We start from the raw sequence: 26298 nt of genomic DNA on the forward strand, positions 1-26298 counted from the left end.
ACACTGAAGCCAAACAAAATGGATATGTTTGCTGTTAAGGGTCTGAATCCAGGATTAGAGGTGTGTCTACCAATTCTAGATGGAGTCACACACACTCTGAAAGACTGTGTTCACAGCTCAGATAGAAGCTGGTCAAAAGTGTCTGCCATCAGCTTTGGCTGATTTGCCAACTGCATCCCTTCCTGGAGAAGAATGACCTGAAAACAATAGTGCACATCTTGGCAACTTCTAGGCTCAATTTCTGCAAAATGCTCTATGCAGGGCCACCCTTGTGCCTACTCTAGAAACTGCAAATAGTACAAAATATGGCAGCCAGGCTAGTCTCTGGGACATCATGGAGAGACCATATATCACCTATTTTAAAGTCTTTGCACTGGCTGCCAATGCATTTCTAGACACCGTACAAGGTACTGGTAAGCCTTTAAGGCTCTTCAAGGCTGAGCCCAAAATACCTTCAGGAGCACCTTTGCCCAGACATTCTGCCTCACCAGCTAAGGTCTTTTGGGATAACCTTCTGAAGTCTGCTTCTGTAAGATTAATGTCACCTATCCAGAGGACTTTCTCAGTGCTTGTTCCTATGTTGTGGAATGGTCTGCTGAGAAATTCATCTGATATCCCAGACCACCATGTTTAAAAGGGAGTTAAAAATGTTACCTCTTCTGATAAACCTTCCTAGATTAGTTCTCAAATCAGTTTTACGTACTATGTTGTCTTTAGTCAATTTTAATCACTGTTGCTTTAAATTTCTTGTACACTGTCCAGAGTTTATGGAAATGGGGTGGTATAAAATATTAAAATAAATTAAAATAATATACGGCTTCTCTTAAAACAAGTTCTATTTTTACCAAAAAAGGGCAATGTTAAAAAGAGGCATAGCATTTTTATTTCTATTATTTGATCCCCAATATTAATGGAAATCCAATTTGTTGATGAATAACTTTTTATATAACATTAGGTATTAAAAAAGAATCATTTTGTCATTTTATTCACTTGGAACTGTAATCATTTTTAAACATTACTCACATTAGAATTATACATTAAAATGATTTCATCAAATGAGTTCCTTTATAAAATCATATACAATGAAAATGTACAATCAATTCTTTTGGAAATTGCCAATGTATTCTTGCTAAGACATACAGCAAGAAAACAGACATAAAACAGCCCCACAGAGTATAGGTTGTTGCATATAGTTTAAGGATACACTTCTTTCAAAAGACCCACACAGTGCATGGATCTGAACACGCTCCCCACTGGAATGGTTTTTTCAAACACTTGCCATAGAATGGATGCTTTCTCGTATTTCAGAATCAGACGCTATTGTGTCATTTCTAGAGGGAGCACTTTGATGTATACTTTGATCTCCTCTAGCAGCAAAGTTTGCAGTATAAGGAAGTCTTTTTGAAGTTACTTTACTGTTTTCACTAGTTGGGGCACTGAATTTGTTGCTATACCCACCACACACATTTACACTGGAATCAGAGATTGAATGCTGACTAGTAACTGGTTGCCTCACAGATGAATCTCTTGCTTCCAATTTCACAGGTTGGCCACACTTTTCAGAAGGTTCCTCCTGGATGATTTTTGATGCATTTTCTTCCATTTTCCAACTGCCAATTTTTCCTTCAATGTCTTTCCATAAGCTTTGTGGGGGCTGACCAATGGCCTGAAGCTCTTGCACTTTTGTTGTAACAGGCAGGACATTATTTGCACTTTGACTTAGACCTAAATTAGACTGGAAGTAGGTGGGGCCAGGAAGGGCAGCTGATCCAGCATTCTAGGAAGAAAAAAAATCAACATCAACTGAACCCTAGCAGTTCTGCTGTATTTAAAAGCTTAAGAAGAATTGAAAGAGAAATGCTGCTCCACCTGTTATAAGACACTGTAAGTTTGCTCAGAATTGACTGCCTGTTTTTGGTTTCTTTATTCACACTGAAAAAGGGAAGGTAGCAAAAAAGCATAAGAATACACAAGTTCTTATGCTACCTTACAAATGTTCAGCTAACACTTTTTTTCTTTGATTGCTGGCTCATTTATTATTACTAAAGAATTTTGATAGCATATATTGATGTGAATCTCAAGAAAGACAGTTTCCTCACATTTAAGAGTTCAGTGCTTTGAAGTACAGGTCATTTGTACATGACCACTTAGCATGTCAGAGCAAAGTACTGAACTAAAGGGACCTTTTAACCACCACAATCCAGGCAACATTAGGATAATTAAGGTATGCACATTAATTATCTACATAGCTATTCCCTGAGCTATGGAACTTCCTTCATGTGTAGGTCTGAAGATCAAATATCATTTAGAAGTACTCCATGGCCTTAGCATTTCAGCTGGCTTTTGAAGACCAGAGTCCAGCTATAAGAGTAAAGCCTCATAATTTTGTTATTTGTAATTTTCATACACACTGATACACACACACACACTCCTGTAACAGTTTCTATTACATTTTAAAGGATTTCATAGTTCTAATGTTTTTAAAGTTCTGTTATTAAATCATTCAGCATTTCACTGCAAGCTTTACAGTCAAGGTTTTAAAAGACAAGCACTTTTTGGAAAGTATTTGAAGCACAGTGTCCTAGCATGGAGACATTTAAGAGCAGCCTCTGTCAAGTTTGGTAGTGACAGGAATTGCACACAAATGATGGAGTGCTCCTCTTCTCCTCCTCAAGCCCCTATCAGACTAGTAACTTTTCTGAACTTGTTTACAAGGATATACAAATGCATAAAGAGAAAGGGTAATGTTAGAAAAGAAAAACCATGCAGAAAGGCTTTGAGATAAGAGCAAAAAGGGTACCAAGAGTCATTAGTTTTGGCAGGCAGTATTCCTCTCTTATTACTACACTTACTTTGAAATTCTCCATGTGCTCTTGTCTTTCTTCTTCAAATGATTTCTCTTTTTGTGTTATTGCAGGTTTAGCTAGAGTTGAACTCATCTGGGGGTGATGTAATAAGCCAAAATCTGATTGGTCTATCCCAGCCATTGCTGCAAGCTGTCCAAGCCTACATGAAACAAGAAATAATATGCTAAATGTAGCTGGTCAGAGTATAAGTGACATTATATAGATAAATATGATAAACTCATAATTTAATGAGTTTTTTCTATAACAAGAACAGTAAATAAAAGGTCAACTTAATACAGTGCATGAGGAATCCAGTTTGGGAGTGAGAATTCATCAGATTTCTTCAGTTTTGCTCCCCAGACACCAGCCCATTTCCTCTTTGCCCTAAATCCACCTCATGTTGAGAATTGGTGTGAATGTCTGGCAGGAAGAAAGTCCAAGTGTTTCTGTGAGGCCGGCTTGTGTACATGCTGTCCATATGCCTCCTGTGCAAGCAAAATTCTGCTTCTACACACATGATTGGCGAGCTTTGAGTACTCTGCACAAAGAAACCAATAGTGATCTTGAGCTGTCATGAACTTGATCTCAGCATGGCTCACTTCCTAGCCAGGGCCAACCACAAGAAGTCTGATGAGTGCAAGACAGCTGCATTTCAGCCTGATCTTTGCAACTCCAAAACCTAACATACAATTTATATAATAAAATCAAACACTAAGAAACAACAAATAAAAAGCAAAACTAACAATACTCAAACCAATTAACACAAGATAAACAAAAGAGCATTCTAGAACCATTTGTATTGTAACAGTCAAAATCAAACTAGAAAACTAAGCAGATTATAAAGTTCATTCTGCTTCTATCTGGAGAAGAGCAAGATCAAATAAAGTAAAACTTTGAATTGCGAGTAATTTGGTCTGCGAGTGTTCTGCAAGATGAGCAAAACTTTTTCTAAATTTTAACTTAATAAACAAGCGATGTCTTGCAGTACAAGTATTACGCTCGCTCTGCCTGCTGGGCATCACGTCACAACTGAGTGCCAGTTCTTCTCTCTCTCGCTGCAGATGTGAGTATAGCATCGTCCCCCGAGTGCGCCCATGATTGCACTTGCCTCTCCCCGAGCGTGCCCACCTCCCCACTGAACACACCCCTGATTGCATCTGTCTCCTCCCCAAGCGTGCCCGCTTCAAATTTTTGTGATTAAAAAAAAAAGTTACAGAACGGATTATTATTTACATTGAACTTCATGGGGAAATTCGCTTTGATATACAAGTGCTTTGGATTACAAGCATGTTTCCAGAATGAATTATGCTAGCAATCCAAGGTTTTAGTGTATTAGCGTTAGAGCAAGGATACTGAATCCTCCTATCTCTGATAGCAAATATTGTAAATATTTAGCCAAAGACCCATATGTACTCAAGATGATCTCTGAATTGTCTTGGTCTCAAATGTAAGTAAGCCTCCAGTGTTTCCCCGACTATGCCTGAGGAGTAGTGCCTTCCTGAATCTTCTTTTTCTGTTGTACTTTTGGTGTTGTGCATCCAATTTTATACACAGCACTGAGAAAGGAGTAGCTGCTGCCTCTATTGTTAGGGCCATTAAAAGAATTGCACAGAAATACAAGAAGAGGAACTTAGTAGCCCCAATGAAAGCATCTGGCTAAATTTAAAGGGAGCAAAAAATAAGAAAAACATAATTATTGGCATATATTACTGTGCACCCAAAAAGAGGACAAGGATGCAACCTTTGAAAAGCAACTTGCCAGCATTTCCAACATGAATGATATAGTCATCATGCGAGACTTCAGTTTCCCTGATTATATTTGGGAGACAAATTCTGCCAAGCATGGCCCCTCCAAGAGATTCCTGACATGTTGCCGACAACTGTCTCCAGCAGAAAGTAGAGGAAGGTACGAGAGAATCGTTTTAATACTAACAGGGATGGCCTGGTGGACAAAATAACAACCATGGGAACTCTGGGGGAAAGTGACCATGTGTTACTTGAATTCTCAATTATAAAAGGAGACAAAGGGTAACTGGAACCAAACAAGCATCCTGGACTTCAAGAAAGCCAACTTTAACGTACTCAGAAAAATGATAAACAAAGTGTCATGGCAACACACCCTTGAGGGGAAAGGTGTTCAAGAAGGGTGTGAAATCTTGAAAAAGAAGATTCTCCAAGCACAACTACAAACAATTCCATCAAGAAAAAAGTGTAGAAGACAGCAGAGGAAGTCCATGTGGCTCCACAAAAAGTTAAGTGACAGCCTGAAAGAATAAAAGAGCATGTACAGGAAGTGGAAGCAGGGCCAGGCCACAAAGAAATAATGTAACAAATAGCAAGGAACTGCAGGGATGACATCAGGAAGGCTAAAGCAAGAAATGAACAGAGAATAGCAAGGGATGCTCATAACAACAAGAAAACCTTCTTCAGAGCAAAAGACATGAGAAAGAGAAGGGTGCCCAGCTACTTAAAGTGGATGGCAGAGTGATAACAGATGACAAGGAAAAGGCAGAGGTGTTCAATTCCTACTTCACCTCAGTCTTCTCCCACAAGGAAATGTGCAAACAAGTGGAAGTACAAGCTGAAAGTGAGAGATGGCAGCCCAAGATTGACAGAGAAATGGTCAAGGAATACCTAGATGGAATAAACACGTTCAAATCTCCAGGGTCCAATGAACTCCATCCCAGAGTCATAAAAGAGCTAGTGGAGGAACTCTCAGAACCACTGGCTATTATCTTTGATAAATCTTGGAAAACAGAAGTGTCAGATGACTAGAGAAGCGCTAACGTCATCCCTCTCCTCAAAAAGGGGAAAAAAAGATGAACCTGTGAATTATAGACCAGTTAGTCTGTCATCAATCCCTGGAAAAATTCTGGAGCAAATTATTTAAAAATCCACCTGCAAGCATCTCAAAGAAAATGCAGTGACTAATAGAAGCCAGCATGGATTTATCAAAAATAAATCCTGTCAGACTAATTTGATCTCATTTTTTGACTGGGTAACCTCCCAAATGGACATAGAAAACACCGTGGACATAATCTACTAGACTTTAGTAAAGCTTTCTACATAGTGCCACATGACATTCTGATAAGCAAATTAGCAAAAAATGAAATAAATGGGAAAACTATTAGGTGGGCACAAAGAGTGCTCAACAATGGCACCTTCTCAAATTGAATGGAAGTAACTAGTGAGGTGCCACAGGATTCAGTCCTGGGCCCAGTGCTCTTCAACATCTTTATTAATGATTTGGATGAGGAAGTACAAGGAAAGATAATCAGATTTGCAGATGATACAAATTGGGTGGAAAAGCAAACACCCTATAAGACAGAATGAATATCCAAGGCGATCTTGATAAACTTCAACACTGGGCTCAAAGAAACAGAATGAGATTCAGTAAGGACAAGTGCCAAGTTCTCCACCTAGGAAAAAGAAACCAAGTGCAGCAATACAAGATGGGGAATACGTGGATCAACAGAACTGAAAAAGAAAAAGATCTCGGACTAATTGTAGGCTAAACATGAGCCAACAATGCAATGCAGTCACCAAAATGGCAAATGCCATTTTGGGATGCATTAACAGAAGTATTACTTCCAAATCACAAGTAGTAGTAGTTCCTCTTTACTCCTCACTAGTCAGACCTCATCTGGAATACTATGTACAGTTCTGGGCACCAAGATTTAAGACTTTAAATGTAGGAAAATTAGAAAGGGTCCAGAGGAGGGCAACAAAAATGATCCAGGGATTGAAAACAGTGCCCTATGAGAGGCTGAGAGAACTATTCAGCCTTGAGAAGTCTGAGTGGGGACATGATATCCCTCTGAAAGTACCTCAAAGGCTGTCACAAAGACGAAGGTCAAGATCTCTTCTTGCTGATGCCAGAGTGTAGGAAATGGGATAATCATTTCAAGTTACAACGCAGATTCAGGCTGGACATCAGGAAAAGCTTCCTCACTGTCAGAGCAATATGACAGTGGAACCAGCAGCCTAGAGCGGTGGTGGGCTCTCCCACACTAGAGACATTCATAAAGAAACTGGACAGCCATCTGAGTGTGATGGTGTAACTTGGTGTCCTGCAATAGCAGAGGATTGGACCAGATGGCCTTCATGGCCCCTTCTAGCTCTACTATTCTATGATTCTATGAATTTCTACAGTTTCAGATATACTAAATGTGCAAAAAGTTTCATATGGTATTGAACAAGAACGTATTTAGTTTTAGTTTTGATGTTTTTACAAAATTCTGTAGTACAATGTGTGATACAGCTATTCCACATCCCGAAGAGCACTCTGAGATACAAACCTGTAACAAGCAAATTGATTTTTAAACTCATCTCTGGGCTGTTTTTTGAGTTTCATATTGTTGTTTTTACCAAAATGGTGTAAAGGCTGTGGCACCATTCCATCTTCAAAGGACACTCTTTGCCTGGGCTTGTGTTAATTGTCTTATATGATTCAGGATGACTATCAATTTACTAACTGACCAGCTTCATGGACACAGCTTGATGACAATCTAATAAATTGATTAGGCAATTTTTTAAGGAAAGAGACCTTTTGAACTTTACTATGGCACTAGCAGTGATATGATTAAAGAGAATAACTGGAAAACAAGAAACTCAAAAGAAGAAATGTCGTCTCTTACCCAGCGTCTTTAAGAAGATCTAAAAATGCATGAAACTTTTGAAAAGAGCTCTCAATGCTGCCCAGAACTCCTTCATCTTCCAGAATTGTGCTGGCTACTGACTGTGCATGGAGAACTTCTGACAGAGAGCTGTTCAGATTCCGTAATCTGGAATTTTCCACTTCTAGCTACAAGAAGCCATGAAACAAATATGCTTTACTACTAAAAATGTCTCTTTCCAGACACTTGGTATTGACAACCAAGTGCCATCATTTTAAAATGTGGGCATCCGTGGCACTTTGGATTCACAGTGCACTTCCCTTCTCACCCAGGGAAAAGTGAAATGACCACAATTTAGGCAGCTGTAACACTTAGAAACAATGGTGGACTGTGCACCATAAAGCCCATGTGCTATATTCTGAATACTGAGGATCTATTGAGATGGCAACTCATTTTCAGATTACTTGATCTTAAGGAAAATCTTAAGAGCTGTGCATGGAGAACTTCTGACAGAGAGCTGTTCAGATTCCGTAATCTGGAATTTTCCACTTCTAGCTACAGGAAGCCATGAAACAAATATGCTTTACTACTAAAAATGTCTCTTTCCAGACACTTGGTATTGACAACCAAGTGCCATCATTTTAAAATGTGGGCATCCTTGGCACTTTGGATTCACAGTGCACTTCCCTTCTCACCCAGGGAAAAGTGAAATGACCACAATTTAGGCAGCTGTAACACTTAGAAACAATGGTGGACTGTGCACCATAAAGCCCATGTGCTATATTCTGAATACTGAGGATCTATTGAGATGGCAACTCATTTTCAGATTACTTGTTCTTAAGGAAAATCTTAAGAGCAAAAGTCACCATGTTAGCCTTATACCTCCTATCACTGCAGTTACAGAAAAAGCTTACCATAGCTCACTGTAGTAGCCAGATCATACAAATCATCAGAAATGTACCTGATGCCATCATAAAAATCTTTGAGACTTTCTGCTGCTTAGGTAAACTACCAGTTTTCTCAAAGCAAATACAGAAACTATACTGGATGCAAAAAGGAAAAAGAAAAACAGAATAGGGGGAAAGCAAAACTTGCCCTCACCTTGGGTTTTTGGCTCAGTGAAAACATCTAGACACCTAGCTGTATACCTATAGAGCATGACTGTTAAGATGATATACTGCAGTACTGTTGCCACATAACTAATATGTGTAACATAAGCCCTCCAACCCTGACATACACACACACACAAATCACTTACTGGTTTCATATAAGGACCTCAATTGAAAATAAGCTGTTGCCTCTTCTTGTCCCACCCTCAACCAACTTTATATACTCATTTAAGCAGAGGTTATACTATAAGGTGGAGTTCAAAGGCTTTGAACAAAAAGATAAATTACATCCTCCTGCATGTCGATGTCCTTATGGCTTTAAAGCTGACAAACTGTGAATGCCTGGTTGAATTCAATTTGGAAAGGCTCTAAAACCTAAAGTCCTAGATAATTCAATTTTCTGCTGATATGTGAAAAGGACTGGAATTCTATTTAAAGTGGGACTGGCTAGATTATTTAACTGGAGTACTGCTCTTAAAAAAAAAGGAATGGTAGGAAAGAAATGTGTATTACCTCCATTATCCGTTCTTCAGCAGTAACTCTTGCTTTTCGTTCTTCTTTTAATCTTAATTTACATTCTTCATAATCCATCTGTCAGAAAGATGAAAGCTGAGCTTTTGAGGTACTTACCAATATCATTCTATGGGCAGTTTAGTGTCTTTAGCTAAACTTGAATAAGTGTCTCCTTCTGCATGTATTTATTTAGAAATTTTATATTCTCAACAATTCTTAAAGTATTTTCTGCTCTCAGTCAGAGATTTTGCACAACATTACACATTGTTTAATCAAATTAAACACACATAATATTGGCCTCACTTTATATAAAATGGTATCTCAGATCTTGTAAATCTTAGGGAATATAATAATAATGTTCTCTTATTTGTTTCCATCATTTGCTTTCAATATCTGTAATCCAAGGAAAATTAACAATCACTCTGCCCAGACATATGATATAAATGTAAAGCCAATTAAACTAAGTATCACACAACTATTATTTACAAACTTGCACTCTTAAATAAACCTTTTATATAGTAATTCCTTCAAGAAATGTTGATTCCCTCTAGTGGATCTTGTTTGAAATAGCATTTGCCATGAAAAAAAAAAGTCTACAAAAAAGTCATCACTTTGGAAGCAAACCATAGAGAATGGCTGTTAAACAGAGATGTAAAATCTAACTTCTCCCACTGTATACTAGGATCTAGTATTTAGCTAACAAACTGAGTAACACATGAGGCAGTCCATGTCCTACAGAAAATCTCTTAGAAAGGGGAGGCACTTTGTTTGTAGAAGCTCCCAGATTAAATCAGTAGCACTGACACACCTAAAAACTCTCAGAGATGAAGCTGCAGGGGGTGGGGTGATTGGTGGGCAAGAATCTCTGCCTAAGAGTAGGGACACCCATTGTCAGGGCAGACAATTCTTGCCTGAATAGATCAATACTCTGAGTATAGCGCAACTTCATACACTCATAAAGCTTGTCTGGTTGGACATTACAAAAAATTTAGATTTTGTTTTGTTTAACACCTTCTGTTAAAAAAAGTAAGACAGCCAAGGCATTATTTCAGAAAAATGCATTCTAAATTACAACTTGTCCCATATCACTTGTATGATTGGGTTAAAAGACACAATACAGAAAAGTTTGTCGAAGCAGTGCAAAATAATCCAATTATGTGGAGCCAAAGTGCATGGCAGACAGGGAACTTTCCAGTTTTTGTCAGTGTACCTCCCAATGAAGCACCTTACTCCATGGTCTATTGCTGTTTTGGCAGCAAAACTTAAGGGAAGTCCCAAAGGGCTGTTTGATTTCTTTTACAGAGTTCATCTGGACTATATATTTGAATTTCATTTCTGAGATTGTCTGTGCAAAAATCAGCATTCAGGATGCTTTGTAGAGCAAAAAATTAGGGATTCTTTGTAAAATCTATACAGTGTCTTTCAGGGTAATCCTCAAGATGGCTCACAGAAGATGTAAAACCACAAAATGCAATTAATTTATAAAAATGAAGGACTGAATAAATTAACAATTAAAACCCAATAGCACCATATAGACTGGGGTGGCCAGATTTGCTCAATGGAAGAGCCACATATAGTAAATGTCAGATGTTTGAGAGTCACAAGTGGGTGTCCATGGGCGGCAGTGGCAGGTGGTGAGCAGCAAGAGCAGGTGCCTCTGGGGGGGGGTGGCAGGTGGTGATAAGTGGGCACCCACAGGAGCATGCAGCGAGCTGCAAAATAATCTCAAAGAGCTGCATGTGGCTCCTGAGCATCAGTTTGCCCACCCTTGATATAGATAGTGCCCAATGAAGTCTTGCCTCAATTATAAGCCACCATGAACAGTTGAGAACAGGGCTTGCTTGAAGACCTGTACTGACAGGGCCCTGTGGACATTGGTTGGACCCAAGCTCTATATGCTACTACTGAGAAGGCTCTATCTTACTCTTACAGACAAGCAGGCAGGCAATTAGGGTCCCCAGTGATGATTATGAAGTATGGACAAAGCCCCATGTATAGAATCACTGAATTAAGTCAGTCTTTTGTAAGATCTAAGACAGCAATTATACCTGTAACTGCTGGCATTGTTTCAGGTTCATTATTTCTGTAGCCTTTGGAGGATCAGTTTTACAGACAGCATCCTCTATGGCACCATCTGTCTCTGTTTCTGATGTAGAAGCACTTTCCACTGTAACTTTCACAGGAATACCAGCCTGTATACATATAAGAGGCATGGCAAGATTATACATTATTATGTTGTATTTATTGAATGATTATTGTAAGCCACCCAGAGATGTGCAGTAATTGGACAGGTTAGAAATATCCAAATAAATAAATAAACACATACATACAATTAGATCCAATTATATTAATACTTTTCTTTTTACAGGTGGATTGTGAATTAGGCATCTTTTCTCTAAGTTGGCACAGAGAATACCCCTCTTCCACAAACCAAGATAACACTGTGCTAGTTTCATAATGGTAATATTTATGTTAAATTCTCTAGGCTAGATTAAGGAAACATCTGAGCATTGTTAAAATAGCCTTAAAATGTATTTTACAAAACTAATGATAGAATGATAACCTTTGGGTCTCTCCATGGCTCATATGATCCTGCTTGGGTAGCTGGCTGAGCTAGGAGTGGAGATACCTGCACTGTAGTGGGTCTGCTCCTACTTGGATGGCTGGCTCCAGAAGGCAGGGCTTAGAGAATTTTATTCAACAAATTCTCCAGCACTGTTATTTTATGGTTCAACCTGTTCTAGACAGGGTTCTACTCCCCTTCAAGGTGCAGTTTCATAATCTGGGATACTCCTAGAACCATTTTTGTCACTTGAGTTTGAGATGGTCTAAGTGGTATGCAGTCCCTTCTGTCAGCCCAGCCATGCTGCCATCTGGGCAAGGATAGCCTAGTTTCAGCAATCTAAGTGATATTCAAAGCAGGTTATTGCAATGCTTGGACCACTCTTTGTCAGCATCCAGGGTGTGGGCAGCTGGGTATCAGGTTGGGGCACTAGGACCCAGACCACTGGTATGATATACAGGCCCATTCCAAATCATAGGCAGTCAAGACGGGTAACAGAAGTGAAAGGTAAGTCAAACCAAATAGAGCAGAGCTGTCAATGACAGTCAGGAGTCAAAAGCCAGAGAGACAAGCCAAGAAGAAGTGGACACCTGGGATTGCAGCGGAAGGCGGAACAGGTAAAGCCGGGCATGGTCCAGAGAGGCAGAAGCAAGGCAACAGGCAGTTTCCAGAAAGCCCAAGGAGCTCCAACAACATAAAAAAGCCTTTATTACTGAGGCAGCATCTGAAGGGAAGAACCAGTTCTTGTATAGCTCTTCTCTCAGGACTTCCAGGTGGTGCTCATAACATCCCAGGTGGCTATGATTGTCTGTGGGCCCAGTCAAGCTATTCTAGTCTCTGGCCAGAAGAGGGAGCCTTTGTGCTGCCTCAGAACCTCACACTCTTGAAGAGAATTCAGAAGCTGCAGCTTGTGCAAAATGTTGCCACCAGATTAATAACTGAGGCCAGAAGATCTGCACAAGTAACATTCATTCTGGCCTGCTTGCAACTGACTGCATGTTCCCTTCCAAACCAATTTAAGGTACCGAACCTACGCTCTAAAGCTTGAGATGGCCTGAGGCTGTAAAATCTGTTGGAGTGCTTCTCTCAACCTAAATCTACAGAGACAATGTTCAATACTTGAAGCCTTTCTCTAAGAAGCATTTCTGAAGGAGGCTTGGTTGGTAGTGACAAGGAAGAGGGACTTCTCAGTGCCTGCCCCAAGCATGGAACAAGCTCTCCACTGCGGCTGACCACCAACTCTGTAATCCTTCCAGAGTCTGGTTAAGACTGACGCCTAAGTTAAGGCACTACATGGTATACACGGGGCTCATGTCTTTGTATTTAATTTATGCTTTTTGCCCAGACAATGTCAGCTATTGACCAGTGTATTAATACCAATTATTCTTAACACTTAGTAGAAATCACGTTACCTGGATGTGCAATGGAAATTCATGAGTTTTCTTCCCAGATGAAGCCCTAAAAGCAAGTTCAATGTTTTAGGAAAAAGGTTACCTTTGTAATATCAACCCACAGATTAAATGAAAAAGTGAATAGAATTTGATTTTATCCTGAGTATTTGACATATAAACAATGCCATGCAGAAGTATTCACACACACAGTGTTGCAATCTGGAATTGAAACAGATTTGACTGGCACTGTTACCACTTGAGGTACACAGGATACTGAACACTGTGAAGGTGCAAAATGTTTTTTAATGTGACACAAAAGTCAAGCTAACAAAACAAACTGGCACTTGTTGCTTGTGAGAATTCATCCCCTTTGCCATGACATTCCACCAGTGTGCAATCCAATGCTACATCCTCTTAAATATAAAATACATTTTTTCTGGAAGACCCTAGAATTTGCTGGAGATCATGTCTAAACAGTATCCTGAAGACTGAGGAGATATCAAAACAATGCTGAAAGTTGTGCAGGACCAATCAGCTTTGGTATTTAAAAAATCCAAACCTAGAGTGTAAGCCAAAGTATTGTTAAAGCCATTATTACAAAGTGGAAAGATATGGCTGAACCAAGACTCTGCCTGGAGAAGTCAACCCATCCAAACCCCAACGCCCAGTAAGTCAAAGCAGCAACCAAGGGCACAATGGTGACTCTTGAAAGAGCTTAAAATATCTGGGCTTTATGGAAGAGTTGTTGTAAGAAAGTGATTGCTGAAACAAACCCATATCAAAGCACTTTTGGGGTTGGCAAAAAGGCATGTGGGAGATCCAGCAAACATGTGGAAAAAGGATCCCTGCATGAAATAGGGAAAAGAACTCGTGTTTTCCATGAGCATCAGAACTTGGTCCGACTAGCTTCATACTTCACACTTAGCTACAATTTATTTAAAGCAGGGATTTCCTCTGGGCTAAATGGTCATTTGCAACAGGGAAATACACAGAGAATCTATATCTGCTTGAGCAGTATTCATGAGTGATGAGAACAGTCACTGCAGCATTTATTTTATATGTAACAAACAAACAAACACATCTCAGTGTATCAAGACTTCTTTCTATCCCACAGAAGCAATGCAAAACAGTTATATTTGTTATCTAAAGAAATCAACAAACAAACTTTAGGGCACTCAATAGCTTAAAATAATTTTAGCTATTGATCATCATGCAGTGGTGGAAGGCACTTAGCCATCTATTTCTTTTAAAAATGCAGTGTTAAGAGCCCAATGATAGATTCATAACGTTAACAAAGTGCAATTTGGCAACTGGAAAAACAGTAATTTCTCCTTCTGAGACTACTAGTTTGCCTCCAGCATCAAAGCCAGAAGTACAGTTCCCCTTACTGGAAGGTTAGGTGACACAGAGGCATCAGAGAGGAAGGCAACTGAAAGCTATTCCCTATCACTCCTGTTCTAAGTAGAGGGTCAATATGGACTAAACAGACTAATTGTTGGCCTGTTTTTCTTCTTCTTAAGCATAACCACCACAGAAGAATTGTGAGACACTGAAAAAGATTTTGCCAGAAACTTAACTGGCTTGGACCAAGTCAAGTTGTACCAAGCACAATACTAAATGAATGGTCCCGCCAGTATAGTAACCACCAGTATAAAAACATCATGTGAAGAGAAGCTGCTAATTCACTCTGAAGGCAGTATTAAGCAGTGGATCCGTAAGAAAGGTAATGAAATGGGGTAGTAGCAAACCGGTTTTAAGTGACCTAGACAAATTTACTGCTTCAACTGTTCCCTCCCTGAAACAGGACCTCAGTCAAGAGGCTGTATTTTATCTCACCAGATGAGTGAATGTTTGAGAAGTGGCCACATGAGTCCTCACACAAGCAGAAGAGAAAGGAAGTGGACTTCCAGAGGGGCTTTCTTCCTACAAAAACATGTATGGGGGCGGGGGGAAAAAACCAGAGGCCACAAAAAAACTATGTTCAAAACTACATCTTCATATCTGAACCTTACTATCCCAAGAATCACTTTTTTTTTTGCCTTCTCTTAAATCATTATGATCCTCAATATTTGCATGCTATGATTTCTCACTGCCTCCAATATACATCACCTGCGTCGCTTTGCACGTTCAGCTGTGCGCCAGGGTAGAAAGCCATGTGTATCTGGGGGTAATGCTTTTGCAGTACAGCTGTCTTGATCACATGAAATCATCTTACCAGGACTTAAGGATTTTTTGGAAGAAAATCCTGTATCAGACAAAAGAAATTGTTATAGTTAATGCACAGGAGGAAAAAAGTACAGTTTAGAGACAGAAATGGCTGAAAATTGGTTTCCACTCTCAGTCCAAAAACAACAGGAACAATCAATTAAATAAGAAAACAGCCCTGCTGAACTTATTTATTTATTTAAAACATTTCTATGCCGCCCCCATCGCAACAAAGCCTCAGGGCGGCTCACAAAAAATACACAAAAACATACATAGACAATAACAATATAACAATTTAAAAGGAAAAAAAAAACATTTAAAAACCCCCCGGTGCATTCTCGGCTAATTTTAAAATCCTAATAAATACAATAATTTAGTAATTAAAATAAGTTTTAAATAAAAAGGTCTTAGCCTGGCGCCGAAAAACAAATAATGACAGCGCCAGGTGGACCTCTCTGGGGAGCACATTCCATAGATGGGGCGCCACCGCAGAGAAAGCCCTCCTCCGGGTACTCACCCTCCTAATATCATTCACAGAGGGTTCCCGGAGAAGGGCATCTGTTGCTGATCTCAAGGGGCGGGAGGGCATATATGGGCGCAAGCATTCCTTTAGATATCCAGGTCCCAAGCTGTTTAGGGTTTTATAAGTCACTTTATAGGTCACTTAGCCAGAATGTTTTCATTTCTTAAGTTTTAGACTGGGGTGCAGAAATTTAGGCCTGTATCTAAAACTGGCTTTCCTAGAAGACCAAACCAGCTTTCCATTTGGTGTCCCCAGATTCCTGTACTGCCTGCTCCTGGCCGCCAATCAGTAGTCACCTGATCTTTTTCTGTTCAATTTTTCCTCATTCTGAAAGGTTGAGATGCCTCTCTTAAGGCTTAGCTACTGGCAGGAAGAACTTCAACTAAAATATATTGGTATTTATATTTTGCAATGTTCTCTTTGCACGTGGGCCACTCACCACTGGAATGTGGTCCCTGAGAGGATCTCCATAATGGAATTCAACAATTGAAAGGCTGTTATAGGATATAGTGCATAATAGGAAGCTAGCTCTCATGCAGTTGCAGTATCTGGACAGATACCAATAAGAAACACTTCTCTTCTTGCCTCTTTCTACTACATAAGAGCGCATTCAGATGAAAGGTTATTTAGCATGATCAATGAAAAAAAATGTGCAAGAATTCTTTCTTAATGGATTTTTTTGCAGTTAGGGGATAGCAAAAGAAGTGATGGAAAAACATGGGTTACAAACTGAAGCCTATATTTGGTTTCCCTATAAAAGCCTCACCTAAAAGCATCCATCGGCTCATTGGATGCTTTGGGAGGATTAATATTTGCTTACACAAGGATATGCTTTTACAAGAATATTTCACAGAAGAGCAACTATTGGGGCAAGTCGCATAGCAAGTGCATATGGCACAACAAGCCCATCACCCAAAAATTATTCCACTGCAATTCATATTCCAGTCATTAGAGTATGCTGTTGCTGAAACCCAGTGAAAACTATAAATATGTAGTTTTGATGTAACAATTCTGTTACACTCAGATGCTATGGGGACTTGATGAATATGTAAATAACTTCTTAGTACGTTAAGACTGCAGTTGTGTGTCCACTTTTATTAATGTTTATATAGAAAAAAGTCCAGTGGTTATACCCAAAAGTCATCATAAATGTTAAAATAATCCTATACATGTTTACAGAGCAAACATGTTCAGTGGGATTTATTCTCAGGCTAAGTGTGCACAAGATAACAACCTTAGTCTTTTATTTATTTTATTTATTTAAAACATTTCTATGCTGCCCCCATCGCAACAAAGCCTCAGGGCGGCTCACAACATAAGTCTCCAAATATCTCACACAGTACTTTTTCTATACTTACCTTTGTGTCTCCAAATTACTGAAGCAGGAGTAGAAAACATAGCCAAATAGAGAAATTAAGTAAGATCAAACATTTTGGGTAGGCTGCAATTAAAACACTGAGCTTCAGTGCCTGATTCATTTAGAAATGATCATTTAAGGTATCTTCCATACCCACTGAAAAGCTCACATTTAGAACAAAAAGTTGTAGTTGCAATTATAGCCTGAAAATAAGCTGTGTGTAATAAAATACTATTTTATTATCATTACATTGTATTCATAACCTGTCTTTTTCTCTTGTGAGAGGAATCCATCTTCAGCTTCTCTTCCACTCTATTTCAATCCTCAAAACAACCACCCTCTGAGAGAAGTTAGGCTGAGTGTGTTTGGCTCAAAGTCATCCCATGAGCTCCATGACTGGTAAGTACTAGAACCTGGATCTCCCAGGTCCCCAGACTAACACTGAGACTCAGTGGGTCTCAAGACCGGAATTTAACTCAAGACCTGAAAGGGAGGCCTTTGGCCTGATGGGTGGGATAGAAATATTAATAGTAATAATGCATATGGCTAGCACAGACCATGCCAAGCCCATACAAATAGAATGTTGGACTTCAACTGTCCTGTTCCCACATCACACATTTGAGTCAGGCATCAGCAATAAACAAAATATTTAAAATAGAAGGCTCAAATATCTGTAAACTTCCAGAATGCAAGCTCTATTTACTAAGCTGTATGTATATATAAAGACCCTTTACAGCAGGGGTCCCCAGTGTGGGATGCCCTCTCCCCAGGGGATGTGAGATTACGTTTCAGTGGGTGTGACAAAGTGGAAGGCTGCCTCATGATTCGCCAAACTTGACAAATAATGACTTTTTCACCAAAAATTAGCCAAATATTAAAATTATTTTGGTTGCATTTAGATTCAGTTCCTTTTTGTCAATCAAGACAACATCTAGGAATTGCCTGAATCCACAGGAAGACTTGCAGATTGCAAGCAGCAAGAAAGTTCCACATTTTGACAAAATCGTGAATGAGAAGCAGGAACAAAGTACTCATTTAATTTTACATTCACAGCTGGGATTTATTTTACTTTGAATATACTGTTTACAATTTTTTTTCTAATTGCTCAATTTACCTTTGAATTTTAGGCACTGAGTTAAAAGCTTATTTCAATTAGTTCACCTGCAGTACTGTATGTGGTTCCATTTGTGGTTCAAAAATTAGAAATTCGGCTTCTTCATTTTCAAATTGGTTATTAGTTTTGTAGGGGGTATAAACACAAATAAAATATTTCCTTTGGGTGCAGGGCTTAGAATAGTTTGGGAACCACTACATTAGAGAATATCTTAAATAAGCAACTCATTAAGCATTTTGCCAATTTTTTTTTTTACAATTCCTCTTTTTTTACACTATCAAAAATATTACCATCTATAAGAAAGTATCACATCACAGATGCATCATTAAATTTGTGTATCAATTCACACAAAAGCCATATGCTTACCTATACGAATAGTAGCTTTTCCTTTCCTGCCATTTCCCAAGACAACTGTTCTTTTTTTAGGTTTATTTTTAACATCTTTTGGGGATGGAGATGGCAGCCACTTGTACTGGAACACAGAAGAAAAGCTGAATGTGCACATTTTGAAGAGTATGTACTTACTCATATTAGAATTACAGGATGCCAAAATTAACATGTCATTGGCAGACTCAATGTCCTTTTTATTTGTAGCCACTTACTGTAAATTCCAATCCTCCACAAAATTTCACACAATAGCACCATAGACATGTTACAGCAGAGAAATACAGAAACTTGTAGGAAGCTACAAAAAGCCTCATGCATCATTTTGCCTGTCATGAATGAATAAAACCAGTAGACAGCATTACAAATATTTACTCTAAGAAAATTTGTTTTTTATTATCAGAAAATTTGATTATGGCATTTTTACCTTTTGTTTATCAAAATATGTTGGGATCACAAACATTCAACACCCTTTATGAATGATTATTTTTAAGGTCTTAGCAAAATACTATATAATGTCTTCACAGTATATATTCTGATTTTCTCATAGCATGAATAACTAATTTCTGAAACAGCATAAGTATTTGGAATTAGAGAAGCAAAATCCACTTGACCATTCCCACTGTTTTCTAATCCATACAACACATGTATAACTATGCAAGATATTTCTACTTTCTGGCTATTTTTCCACTGTTACAGTTTCTGGGACTTTGCATCTGCCTATGTCTTTCTCTAAGATCTTTAAGCAAATAGCATCTCCAGTGATCCTTCTTTGATAATTCTATAATGGTTCCTTCCACAGAAGCAGGATATCTGGGCATGGCCATAATTACCAGCTAGTGAAATACACTCCAGAGTTTTTAAATTAAGCACCACTCATTCTGAATTTCAAGGCCTGATAACCAAAGGATATCAAAGATCCCTTTGTTGGCTCCCCTTTCTTGGTTTACTGAGGAACACAGAGATAGCTAGAACAACACCAGTGGGAAACCTGAAGCAAACCTCATTAATTATGCCACAAGAGTATATTTCCAGACAGGGTTATTATGTCCAAAGGACACTTACAAGGCAAACAATCCACACTTTGCTCTGGGAGTTTTGCCTGATGCTCCATGAATAAAAATCACTCAAAGTGAGTCTGATTTGGATACAGCAAGGAATCTATACCAGAAGGAACCACAGTTTCTTGGAGTATCTTAATCAGTTCTCTTAATGATACTGATAGGGTGACTGGGGTTGTGAAAGTTACCATACAGGAGATAGGATTACTCAGTATTTAGTTGAACCATGGGGTGACATCATTCAGAGCTTTGAGATTGTGTGCCAAGGCTATCTCAGTTTAGAACAATTCAGAAGAGATGCTAGTGGGAAATGCTCAAGAACTGGACAGAATTACTATGTTTACAGATGGTTAAAGGCAACTGTCTCACTATGTGAGCTGGCAAGGACTAGTTTGATCATCCTGAAAAACAGCCTCATAATATTCTGAAATTTAAAGTACCTGCCTTTATTAATCATGAATGTGTCTTGTAATAGTAATTGTAATATTGTCTAAAATAAAGTTATCAGGGCTCCGAGTAACTCAAGTAGGAGGAACCATTATTATCCAGTAATTTATGAATTTTGCCACACTATTCAGCAAAATCTGCCTAGACTGTACCTCTGGATTAGTTCCATCTGCATTCATAAGGACTTTTTCAATTATTTTCTTCATTAAAGCATGATCTAAAAAGAATTAATGAAGGTATTAGCATTTTTATGACAAGGTATTTAAAAAACAATCCACCCACTGTGTCACTCACTTGGCCACTCTTCTGCTTTCTAGCATGAAGAAAACACTTAATATTATGGGACTGAAATGCTCATACTTGCAGCTTCAATTGCTCCCCCTTGCATCCAGCACACGTCAAAGCATATGTGGAGCCTAAATAATTTTTCTCCAAAGTTAGAGTGCTGCTGTATATAAAAGGCTAATGGGGAGAAAGAATAAGAACAAGTCGTCCAATATTCTAGCACTGCTAAACAAAGTTCTAGATTTCTGGGTTACTAAGAGAACAACTGGTTCACCTGTTTCCACTGCTAAAGGGTGACTCATGCTAAGAAAGCTGCCACTTCAGGCAAAACATTTCTATTTCCCCCTTATACACATCTGTTATTCACTTCCTTGTGGTGGTAGATGGAAGCCAGCAGCAGAGATGCCTAAGGAAAGAACTTTAACACAGACTTGTCTCTGTTCATGCCAGGAAGGGAGAGGAAATTAAAGAGGTCCTTCTATCTCACATTTGAGGAAATGTATTTTAAGTGATGGTTCTTCAACCCTTGCTCAATTCAAGTAAAAGCCTCTGATAAAAGTCAAAGCCATAGGAGGTTGATGCTATGCCTCTGACAAAACCTGTTCAGCAAGCCTTTGGTCTTGCCCCTCAAAAGGTAACTTGCTATATAAACAGAACATGGAACTTCCCAAACACTTGGGGGGTGGGGGGAATGACAACACTTTTATCACATGGCCTATAAAATGTACCAGACTGTTTAAATGTATGAATTTTTCTGCTTTAGAAAGAGAAGCAGAGTTTGCATACCTACTAATGGATTTTTTCTGATGTCTAGAACCACTAGTGTTGTATTAGTCTTAAATGCGTCCAGGAATGATTTTGCTCCCTCATTGGTAATTCCACATTGCTGCAAATCAAGTGCTAGAATATTAAAGAAGGTTAACATTACTATGGCATAATCTGCAAATATTTAAACAGAAACTTATGAACATGTATTTTCTTGACAGAAAAGCAGGTACAAAACAAATCATTTAAATAGAACTTGAAAAATTAACAGATGTAGTCACAGCTGTATCTGTAACTAGTACACACCTTTTAACCACAGATCTTCTCCAAGGCATTCAGCTAAAATCATAGCACCTTGGTCACCAATAAGCGTGTTGCAGTTCACAGTGATCCGCCTCAAACCAGCCATGCAATCCAAGTCAGGTCTCCTATACCGCAGGCTCTCAGCCCAAGCTTCACCATGTCTTTTCATTGCCTGGTGCTTGAAAAACAAGACAAGGAGAGCTACTGAAAAGGCTAGTTAGGTAAAACAAAACCTGAAGGACCATTATAGTGCTGAGGTTATTATGAGATAGCTAGATATTAAACACATGATAATGTGCTACATTTAAAATTATTCTTTACTGCGTGAAGTCAAAGGGTTTGATAAAATTGTTTGTTGATAAAAGCCAACATGCAGAGTTTTGAAAGTTTTATCTTGCTGTGAATGTCAAACATAACTAGAAAATGTTTTGCAAGTTACATTAAGATTTTAATTTACAGTAGTATGTTGGGATGTGAGCATTTTTTTGCCACTAGAAGTTTTTCATGCATAAAAGATACTGGTATTCTCTCAAAGTTATTAAATTAGAAGAATAAACACTAAAAGTACAATTTGAAATACCCTAAGGACTAAGTTCTTCTACATTCAGGATTTATTTCCCAGGAAACAATCCCGAAGATCATGCTGAAGAAACTAAGTTCAGCATGTCCATAATTGACCCACCAGTTACCATTATTATAGCTGATTTTCAACTTTAAAAATGTAAATCTTCTGGTAAGACAAAAATGTCTTATAGATGAGCTGATATGTAAACAGAAGAGACAGCACATTGCAACAAGGCAATACGTGAGGTATTCTTAGCATTCTGTTCACATATAAATGTTGGCCAAGAATTTTATTTATATAAGAGATATTTTTAATTTGCTTTTTGAGTCACACTGCCCTCATAAGATTGCTTTTCAATATTAGAAAAATGTAAACATGCAGTTATTATTAAACACACAGACATCAGCAGCTAATGATTTTAAGTACTAAATGCAGATTGGAATAAATGAGCTTTTAGGATGCATGTGGGGGGGATTCCCCCCTTTCAAAACCAGTAGTGACAAACCATAGGTGTCTCTCCAGAAAGCAAGCTGCAAAGGTGCGGGTTCACTACTAAGAAAGCCCAGTCCCTAGTACCTGCCATCTTTTGCTGGTGGGCCAGAGAGCAGGGCCTCTGATTGCTGATCTTACTGCTTTGGCATGTTCGTTCAGGTGTGTGCAGCCCTTTAAATAACAAAAGGTCAAAACCAGAACTACAAAATGGGCCCAGAAACTAACAGGCAGCCAATATAAATGATAAATAAAATGATTTGAGCATATAGATCCTACAGATGTTCTAGCTGCTGTGTTCTGTAAAAGTTACAGGTTCCAAAAAATCTTCAAGGGCAGCCACACCTAGGGTGCATGGCAATCTAATCTGGATGTAACTCTGGCTAGATCAGTTTACTTTCGATAGGCTGGATCAGCAGCTGCAGTCACCAAAAAGCACCTGCTGCAATATACATCACCTGCCAGTGCGGTATAGTGGTTAAGAGCATGGGACTGGGACTTACGTGATGTAGGTTCTAGCCCTCACTTAGCCACGAAGGAAACAGGATGACTTTGGGGCAGTTCCAGACTCTCAGCCAACCTACCTCACAGGTTTGTTGCCGTGGTGATAAGACTGAGAGCAGGAGAATTACATAAACCACTTTGAATTTGTTGCAAGAAAAAAGCTGGATATAAATCAATCAAATGAATGAATGAATGAAATTATTGCGACCAGCAATATTCCAGGACTGCTCTTCTGAGGGCATATGACCCCATCCAGAACCAGACTGAAACCTCCATCCAGATTAGCAGACTTTTCCAGCCCACAATACTCTATCCTGCCTGAATTAAATTTCAGCTTCTTCACCTTCATATAGTCCAATAATATACTAAGACACCAATTCAGGGTTTCAACTGCCCTCCCAGAATTAGATGGAACAGAAAAAAGAAATGCATCTCATCTGACAGCAATGATACCTCAAGTCCAAACTTCCAAATTACTCCTCTCAGTAGTTTTATGTAACTGTGGATAAGCATGAGGGATTAACAGAACTTGAAGAACCCTGAATGTCAATGGTCAAAGGGTGAATCAAAAGTCACCCAGCACCATTTGTCCAGGAAGGACTGAAGCCACTGTAACTCCATGTCCCCATATCCCATCCCAGAGAAACAAAAGAATGAACAATGGAACTGTAAGCCATTGAGAAGTCCAGGAGATCCAAGAGGATCATCACACTCCCCCTATCTATTATCCTGGCACAAGTCAACCAGCATAGCAACCAAGGCATTTTCTGTTCCACAGCCAGATTCACATTATAAATCCATCTTCAAAAAGACTTTTAGGAAAGCAGGTTTTACCTTCAAGATGCTGGCCATGTGTTCTGCTCCTCGCCAAGTCAAATTACATCCTGTAAAATCTATGGATTTGATGCAAGCTGAATTCTTCACAGCCTGACAAATTACTGGAAATAAAAAGAATATATGTCACTATTTAAAAAGCTACAGTTGCCATCTTAAATCATTTATAATGAAAAGTGCTGGAAGGAAAATCTAGGTGGTTCACTAAATTACATTGCTACCTACTTATTTACAGTTCTTATTACACAGTGGGGGCAGGAGAACCAATTGTATAGCAGCTTTGACTCATGGAGATCTAGCTGGATCTGGTTTACATGGCCTATCTATGTTAGCAAACACACACTCCATGTAATATGGACAAAGGTTCTCACCCAGCATGGCATTTTCCATTCCTTTCACTTAAGGTCTTCTTTCTCACTGATCAACAACAGTTGTTATGTGCTAGAGCCCTCAAAAATCCACTACAAGAGTTGTGTTCCTATGGAATAGCACATGCTATTCTTGCAGTTTCAGAACTATTAACAGGATATAGCTTTTGAATACCAAAGAATGATTTTAAATGATAATTTCACAGCCAAGATATAACCAGCTGATCAAGTATACCCTATCTACAATGGGAATCTTTTCCTGTTCCAGCAAATAAATGAGAGAAATTAATCGCAAGGATGATAGGCAGAAGAGAACCTATTAACTGGCAAAAGGGTTTGCCCACTGTGATGCCTTTGCCCCAGAAGCCAACATGAGCCCAACAGATTCGGGAGCCAGCAACCATCTTTGTTCTCTTGTGGGTTCCCCACTAACCATTCAGCTTGAACAGCCAATCTTTATTTTGCTCTATCCAAACAAAGTCATGCCTTATAAGCCACCTGAGCATCGTGCCAGGTTTAGAAAACATGCTAAGCCATTTTAACTTCATAGACAGTGGTCTAGTATGACATTAAGTTCCAAGTCAAGACTCCAAGAGCACAGAGCTTCTGCAAGGGTAGAATACATCTTGGTTCTTGAAGATACCTAAACTAATGAGGAACTACTAAAACTAGGGTTAAAGCTATATACCACCAGATATATAAACTGGAGCAAAGCTATATACAACCATCCCTTAGAAGGCAGGCCTTAAAGTGCCACCTGGTGGTCAATTTTAGATTTTATATATTCTTTTAAGGTAGAATGCAAATATACATGTGCCATTATGGTGAGAAACCACTAGCTGCTTACCATTACATAAGGTTAGGGTTTGCACATCACAGCTACCCAGAATTTAAACAAATCTTATGTAGCTGTGAATAAGCAGAAGCAAGCGAGCTGACTCCCAGCCATCTGTCATTGACTCAAACAGTCTAGGTTCATCTATAGGTTTTTGCTCATGAATGCAGAATAGTTCCTCCTCTAACAATCCAGACCTGTACCAAAGGTTGATATGGATCAACACCACATCCTCTATTTTGGATTCACTTAGAGATGTGTAGCTACACCACACTGGCACATAATGAGAGTGCCAATGTGGTGTAGTGGTTAAGAGTATGGGACTAGGATTCAGGTGATCTGGGTTCTAGTTCCTGCTCAGCTATGGAGCCAATCACAGACTCTCAGCCCAATCTACCTCACAGGGCTGTTGTTGTGGGGATAAGAATGAGAACAGCAGGAAGAGAATGGTATAAGCTTGATCTGAGTTCTTCAAAGGAGAAAAGGTAGGATAATAAATAAAGGAATCAGACAACCACCCAGAGACATAGCAGATTGTTTCAATCAAGCAGCTAACAGGGAGCCATGATATTGGGTACTACACTTGTAACAGGTACAAACCTTTGTACAGAATAGCTGTCATAATGCTACAATAGCTAACTCTGGGTAGTTTAACTCCTGAACACAGAGGTTCTGAAATAAGAAATAAACCAAGAAGAGGGCATGCCTATGCTGGTGATTAAGACAGGAAATAGCTCTCATACTCTTCCTGTCTCCAGCTATTTCAGGGTTAGGCAACCCAGGAACTGCTGCCAAGATGTTCAAACCAGGGCACTGCACCTGAAGTTAACTCAAATTATTATCTAGAAATCAAAATGGTGTATGACCACAAGGGTTGAGAGAAACCCTTTCAGAATCTGTTCCTCCAGAACCCAGGGACATCCTCTTGTGTTTGGCCCAGTCCTACAAAATGATCTGAGCCAAGGAAGTCCAAAACACTTACAGACCTGTTATACAACTGGCAACCATCCCAAGCAGCCAAACTTCTTTCCTGCTTGATCCTGCCAGTGGCAGAGGGGGCAGAAAAGAGGCATGGCAAGCAGGCATGCTGGCTGTCATTCCTGGTAGCCAATCTTCTTCCCCATTCACTGCTGCTAGTAGCAGAGCATGAAAGAATGGTGTTACTTGTGCAATGTGTGGGACTCAATTCCTGGTGAGTGCCCCATGAACCCTCACCAGGAA

At 39.1% G+C, this 26298-nt stretch overlaps 1 protein-coding gene across 3 annotated transcripts in view; it reads right to left on the minus strand.

Annotated features, from left to right (window-relative positions):
• Positions 1-912: 912 nt before the first annotated feature.
• The window catches only part of CEP78 (centrosomal protein 78), a 29928-nt gene continuing 4542 nt past the window's right edge, over positions 913-26298 (minus strand). For 2 of the 3 annotated variants that reach the window (XM_044446766.1, XM_044446767.1), the window contains exons 5-17: positions 23875-23978; positions 22624-22710; positions 21486-21660; positions 21201-21314; positions 20282-20346; positions 18604-18709; positions 15148-15283; positions 13060-13105; positions 11133-11276; positions 9085-9162; positions 7484-7650; positions 2853-3006; positions 913-1777 (exon numbers count right to left, since the gene is read on the minus strand). In XM_044446766.1, coding sequence (XP_044302701.1) covers positions 1268-1777; positions 2853-3006; positions 7484-7650; positions 9085-9162; positions 11133-11276; positions 13060-13105; positions 15148-15283; positions 18604-18709; positions 20282-20346; positions 21201-21314; positions 21486-21660; positions 22624-22710; positions 23875-23978 — 1886 coding nt within the window. In that variant the 3' untranslated portion in view covers positions 913-1267. The remainder of the gene's footprint in view (positions 1778-2852; positions 3007-7483; positions 7651-9084; positions 9163-11132; positions 11277-13059; positions 13106-15147; positions 15284-18603; positions 18710-20281; positions 20347-21200; positions 21315-21485; positions 21661-22623; positions 22711-23874; positions 23979-26298) is intronic. The other variant, XM_044446768.1, reaches the window with a different exon arrangement.

This window comes from Varanus komodoensis, unplaced genomic scaffold (genome assembly GCF_004798865.1).
Source record: "Varanus komodoensis strain SLA01 unplaced genomic scaffold, ASM479886v1 scaffold5, whole genome shotgun sequence".
NCBI classification, from domain to species: Eukaryota; Metazoa; Chordata; class Lepidosauria; order Squamata; family Varanidae; genus Varanus; species Varanus komodoensis.